This window comes from Gekko japonicus, unplaced genomic scaffold (genome assembly GCF_001447785.1).
Source record: "Gekko japonicus isolate JY-2015 unplaced genomic scaffold, Gekko_japonicus_V1.1 scaffold2006, whole genome shotgun sequence".
Taxonomy (NCBI): Eukaryota; Metazoa; Chordata; class Lepidosauria; order Squamata; family Gekkonidae; genus Gekko; species Gekko japonicus.
Genome location: NW_015175423.1, coordinates 90,176 through 97,014, shown reverse-complemented (window position 1 = coordinate 97,014; position 6,839 = coordinate 90,176). Strand labels below are relative to the sequence as shown.

The 6,839-nt window shown below is 47.0% G+C and overlaps 1 protein-coding gene across 1 annotated transcript in view; it reads right to left on the bottom strand.

The window, feature by feature from the left end:
• The window catches only part of ABCA13 (ATP binding cassette subfamily A member 13), a gene marked incomplete at its 3' end in the record, with an annotated part of 314,376 nt that overhangs the window by 243,780 nt on the left and 63,757 nt on the right, over positions 1 to 6,839 (bottom strand). The window contains exon 10 of the mRNA XM_015425808.1: positions 5,847 to 6,049. Coding sequence (XP_015281294.1) covers positions 5,847 to 6,049 — 203 coding nt within the window. The remainder of the gene's footprint in view (positions 1 to 5,846; positions 6,050 to 6,839) is intronic.

Genomic DNA, 6,839 nt, shown 5'->3' with positions numbered 1-6,839 from the left:
TGATTGCTGCCTCCTGTACAATGTCATAAACCTCCATCCATACTTCTTCAGGCACTCTGTCTATCAAATCTAGTCAAACCTATTGTTCACCTCCACTGTATATTCATCAGTGATATGCTCTGGGTCAAACCTGAATGGCCTAGTGGTTTAAGAACATAAGAACATAAGAGACGCCAATGTTGGATCAGGCCAAAGGCCCATCCAGTCCAACACTCTGTGTCACACAGTGGCCAGAAATACCAGTGCCATCAGGAGGTCCAGCAGTGGGGCCAGGACATTAGAAGCCCTCCCACTGTTGACCCCCCCCCAAGCACCAAGAAGACAGAGCATCACTTGCCCCAGAGCCCCTAGCTATACCTTGTGGCTAATAGCCACTGATGGACCTCTGCTCCATATGCCTATCTAATTCCCTTTTGAAGCTGTCCATGCTTGTAGCACCCACCACTTCCTGTGGCAGTGAATTCCATGTGTTAATCACTCTTTGGGTGAAGAAGTACTTCCTTTTATCCGTTCTAACCCGACCGCTCAGCAATTTCATGGAGTGCCCACGGGTTCTTGTATTGTGAGAAAGGGAGAAAAGTACCTCTTTCTTTACCTGCTCTTTCCCATGCATAATCTTATAAACCTCGATCATGTCACCCCTCAGTCGTCTTTTCTCCAAGCTAAAGAGCCCTAAGCGCTTTAACCTTTCCTCATAGGGAAAGTGTTCCAACCCTTTTATCATTCGAGTTGCCCTTTTCTGCACTTTTTCCAAAGCTATAATATCCTTTTTAAGGTGTGGTGACCAGAACTGCACACAGTATTCCAAATGAGGTTGCACCATTGATTTATATAGGGGCATTATGATATTGGCAATTCCCTTCCTAATAATCCTCAGCATAGCATATACATCTTAAAGGTAAAGGTTCCCTTGCTTGAAAGCCAGTCGAATCCGACTCTAGGGTTGCGGTGCTCATCTCAGTTTCAAAGCCGAAGAGCCAGCGCTGTCCGAAGACGTTTCCGTGGTCATGTGGCTGGCATGACTAAACACCAAGGCGCATGGAACGCTGTTACCTTCCCACCGAAGTGGTACCTATTTATCTACTTGCAATTTCTTGCTTTCGAACTGCTAGGTTGGCAGGAGACGGAACTCACTCTGTCATGCGGCACACTCGTGTCTCGAACTGCTGAACTACTGACCTTCCACAGCCTGCAGTTCAGCGTCTTAACCACTTGAGCCACCGCAGCTCCTCATCTTAACTAGGTATAAACTAAACATAATATAGTATAACACAACAAACATAATGCATAGACTATAGAATGGCGTTACATATAATACTAAAGTTTGGCACTTTACGCTGAGTAAATCTTCTATTTATTTTATTATTTGTAGACAGTTGTTTGAAGGTTAGTGGCCACTGGACGATATTTGTGTTGCATTATTTATCAGAATAACCATTTATGATACAAAGGGTTTGAAGGTAGTATATCTTTTGATGACATAAATTCTAAAACCGGTGCCCATGTCCGCACAAAATTGGAGTAGATTGTTGTATTAGGCAACCACAAGTGACTTCTAAGGCTTAACTCAACGGAATGGGGATTTATCCTCCAAGCAGGGGGCTGATGGTGGGCAATGGATATAGGAATGCGCAGGGAAACAGTTAATTCAGTTAATATGATAAAGCTTTTTGAAACTGCAGAATCACTGGTACGTATATTTAATTCCTTTGCAGTCTACCGGCTAGAAACTGTTTTGACGGTCAGAGTTGTGCCACAGTGGAATCAGCTGCCTGGGGAGGTGGTGAGCTCCCCCTCCTTGGCAGTCTTCGAGCAGCGGCTGGACAAACCCTTGTCAGGGATGATCTAGGCTGATCCTGCATTGAGCAGGGTGTTGGACTAGATGGCCTGCCTGGCCCCTTCCAACTCTGTGATTCTATGATTCTATGATACACTGGACAGCTCCACTACCAAAGACTTCAAGAAGAAGAAGAAGAGGAGGAGGAGGAGGAGATTGGATTTATACCCCGCCCTTCACTACCCGAAGGAGTCTCAGAGCGGCTTACAAATTCCTTTCCCTTCCCCTCCCCACAACAGACACCCTGTGAGGTAGGCAGGGCTGAGAGAGCTCTGACAGAAACACCTCTTTTTCAAGAACAGCTCTGACAGAACTATGGCTTGCCCAAGGTCATCCAGCAGCTGCAAGTGGAGGCGTGGTTGAATCAAACCCAGTTCTCCCAGACTAGAGTCCGCGCACTTAACCACTACACCAAACTGGCACCCATCCACCACATTTACAAAAGTAATATCTTTACATTACACTTGGGGGGAGGGGCGACAAAGAGTATATACAGAAAAAATATGCTTGTAACATATAGTATCAGAGTCATTTCACACATTACCAAACAGCAGGCACAAGCCCCTGCAGCAAACACACTTGCCATGCAAAGAATGAACCCGCCTTTGAGTGCAGCATCCACTTTTTAACCGGTGAATCCAATTTAAATAAACCTGCCTGTTGCCAGAACTTACATGAGGTAGTAGAGACCGTGCAGGATCCTTGCAGTTTATGAAGCTAAAGCTCCCATTCGTTAGAAGAGAAGGACCCTGATTCATCTATACCAAGATGCTTTTGTTGTTTTACCAAAACAATAATCTGTAATCATCTGTAGCCATCTATAGTCTGGGAAACACCACGTCCCTCTCATTCCCATTAAATTAAAATTTGTCATTCCTGATTAAAGAAAGCTTTACTCAAAGGACTGATGAAAGCAATTAAAGCTTGCAGTCGGCATTTAAAAGGCTAACCTAAACAGCGGCACCTAGAAGCCATTACTTTTAAAAATATATATACTGACAATGTTGCATTGTAACCTGCCGTCGTTCCCAACCAATAGAAATAATGCTGTTCAGGAAACACTTTTCACCTTTACAGCTACTTGAGCTGTTGGAACAACTTCTGATTCATTATTTAATCAGGGATCCCAGTTCCCAGAGATGACTTGTCGACACCGAAAAAGCTGGGACACGAACAAGAGCAGCAAACAAAGCACCTTTTTCAATTTGGAACTCATTTGGAAATGAGAGAGAGAGAGAGAGAGATGTTTGTCGAATGGAAAATGACAACATTACACCATAATTCATGTTCTCATTTCCCAAATGACATTATAAGCAAACAAAATGTGAATACAGACAGCGCAGGGGGCTGCCTTTGCAACCCTGCATGGGCTGTTCAGATCTTTCAATCAAAAACGCTCATGTGCTTATCCCCGGGATCTCACCACTCTTTAAAAAAACCCCAAAACCTTCCAGTTTGGTTATTAACAAAAGAAATTCAGAAACATACACAGAATGCAATTAGTGTGGCAACGATGTAAGAGCCTACAGAGTCCCAGGTTTAGAAAGAGTTACAACCTTTGAAATGCATTGTCTTCAGTGTCTTTAGGAGGGTGTGAACAGGTCTTAAGATTGCACTGTATGGGCATAACTACCAACTACAAAACAAGCCAAAAAAGCAGATGTACTGTTATGTATTGAGCCTAAGCCATTCCTCAAGCTGTACCTAGAATGGACTGAGCTTGCTTCCCTAGAACAACAGCTCGCCTGGATCCACGAACTAACCAATAGATAAGAGGTGTCATGTAAATAGCCTATCACTGGGAGTGTGTGTGTGTTGGGTGTGGTGTTTTGCATGCTTATAAGCAGGGCTCCAGCCCTGCTAGCATGTCCTGTAGTTTGCGGAAATCACTTAATAAACCAGAGCTGATCACTGCAATGCATCTAGAACTCAGAACTTGTCCCTTCCCTGCAGCATATCCAGCTTCCCTTGTCAGGGATGAGAGCAGAAAGGGGTGGCATTAATTGAGATTGACCAGTGCATGAGGCAACCTCAGGGCTGGAAAACCTCATCCTTCCAGACGAAGTCCAGGGGCACCTTTAAGATTCACAAAGTTTTTATTCAAGGTGTGAGCTTTCATGTGCAGGTACACTTCCTCAGGTACAATGAAATGTAATTACAGATGGATTTCACAGCCAGGAGTGAAATCAAAGGATCTATTGGCTGAACGGATTTGGGTGGGCCCAGGCCACCAGAACCCCAGACCTGGACTGGTGAAGATCATTTTATACACGAGGGACAGAGTACCGAAATTGAGCTGTTTTTTCTTTGTCTGTCTGCCTGTCTGAGAGACAGAGAAGCTGTTAAATGCTGGGTTCCATGGATGGTCTGACCCCCAAGCCTAGTGATCAGCTCTCCTTTATTAGTGATTCAGCAAGAACAAAAAGTGAAAAAGCCAGGGCAACCGCCCTGTTTAAATAGCATGCAACTCCACCCACTTCCCCAAACAACTACCAATGATAGGCCATGGTCAGAACCATTAACTCCTCATTGGCCACCTCCAGAGTCCTGGTGGGCTATTGTTCTAGAGCTTCAAGCTCGGCCAGTCTCTGGTTAGAAACAGTCCTGGAATGTTCCAGTCCCAGTACATAACAGAAACAGAGAGAGAGAGAGAGGCTGCAGGGAGGGGAAAGTTACAAGGAGGGATGCCTGGAGATCTCCCAGAATTTCAACTCATCTCCAGACTACAGAGGTCAATTCCCCTAGAGAAAACAGCTGCTTTGGAGGGTAGGCTCAACGGCATTATAACCTGTTGAGATTTCTCCCCAAAACCTGCCCTCCTCAAGTTCCACTCCTGGGAGGTTCTGATACGTGTTGTCACACTCCACATTATCAGCTGCCACTGACAACATGGGGGCTCCCCCACATCACAACAATGTTCAGACACAGAGCAGGTAAACATAGACCAGGGATCCCTAGCATGGTCCCCGTGAGTGCCATGATGCCTACCAACACCTTTCCAGTTTGGTGTCATGGTTAGGAGCATGGACTCTAATCTGAGAGAACTGGGTTTGATTCCCCACTCCTCCACATGCAGCTGCTGGTGAGACCGTGGGTCGGTCACAAGTTCTCTCATAGCTGCTCTCTCAGCCCCACCTAGAAAAAGAGGAAGAGAAGAAGAGATTGGATTTATACCTCGCCCTTCACTACCCAAAGGTGTCCCAGAGCGGCTTACAATCTCCTTCCCCTCCCCACAACAGACACCCTGTGAGGTAGGCGGGGCTGAGAGAGCTCTGACAGAAACGGCTCTTTTTCAAGAACAGCTCTTATCAGAACTATGGCTTGCCCAAGGTCATCCAGCCAGGTGCAAGTGGAGGAGTGGGGAAACAAACCCGGTTCTCCCAGATTGGAATCCGCGCACTCAACCACTACACCAAACCTACCTCATGGGGTATCTGTTGTGGGGAGGGGAAGGGAAAGGAGATTGTAAGCCGCTCTGAGACTCCTTCGGGTAGTGAAGGGCGGGGTATAAATCCAATCTCCTCCTCCTCCTCCTTCCCTTGCACCCCCTAAGCGTCTTCAGAAAGTAGGTGGGGCCAGCAGGAGCTCTTGCCCAGCAAGGCTTCTGGTTGGCTACTGGAGATTTGATTGGCTGTGCAGATTTTTAAAAAAACATTGCTTTGGCGGCAGCTGCTACCACAGCACGAGGATCGTCACCATGTGACTGAAGGTAGGCCGTGGCGGCCATTTTGTGGCTGGCCTCACCTCCAGCGACAGCCATTTTGTGGTTGCTCCCACCACCGTGCGTCAGACTTCCAAAGGTGCCTGCAGGCTCTAAAAAGCTGGGGACCCCTGATTGAGACAACGCAAAGGGGAAGGGGCACACATCACGGGGCAGCAGCTGGAGCTCCATGTTCTGTCTCAGATGTATCTTCTTCCTCCAGTTTCCTGCTAACCTAGCAATGCTGATCAAACCACATTTTATTCTGCTGTGGTGGTGAACAAGACTGGCTTTTCGCGTACTACCTACAGGGACTGGAGGAGCTGCTCCTGGCAAGAGCTGAACGAGGCGTCCGGCACATACTGTGTCTTGCTCAGCAACTTCATTATCTCACTGCAACTGGCACTCGTCTCAGCCAACTGCTCTCCTATCGCTCGCCAGCCCAAATATCCGTCGGCTATTGAAATTGGCATGCCGTGTTGTCCATGAATCGCACTCTGCAGAAGCTGGATCTAAGGGGAGATGAAGGATAGATCGACCAAGCAAGACAACGGGAAATAACTAAAAAGGAAAGAAAGCAAAAGTGGATCTGTACGGGCAGTAGGCAGACAAAAGGGGCACAACGGGGCGCTCCAAGGGGTGAACATTTGCACACAGATAACAGAACCGTCTCTCCCCATATGTGCCCCCACAGAGCCTTCGTGCTCTGCAGACCAATACCTTCTGGTGGTCTCCGCCCCAAAGGACATCCGTTTAGCCTTGACCGGGGGCAGGGCTTTCTCTGCCTTGGCCCGGCCTGGTGGAACATGCTCCCATTTGAGATCAGGGACCTGTAAGACCTACTACAGTTCTGCAGAGCCTGTAAAACAGAGCTGTTCCACCAGGCCTTTGGCTGCAGCGACAAACTTCCATTACATATGGGCCTCCCTTGCAATGCGGAGATGTGTTTCGTGAGTAGACACCTAGAGACTCTGCCGAACAAGGCTCCACCGCAGCATCGTCTACAGGGCGATCATCCAACCACCTGATGCCCTAAATCAAGACTGTTTTGAGATTGTTTTAATTCTGTTTGCTATGTACCGCTGGAGCTTGAGTCAGAGTGAAGGCTCCAAAGGCCTTCAAGGCTATTGGTTATGTTGCCGGTAACGGCCAACGATATTTGTTGCTTTATAATCCAATTGCTGTACTGTAAATAGTTACTTTGTATATGGTTCATGCAAATGAAAGATCCTAGCTGCCTACTTTGTATTGGTTGCTGTCCACACCAGAGAGAGAGAAACATTTAATGGAATAATAATACAT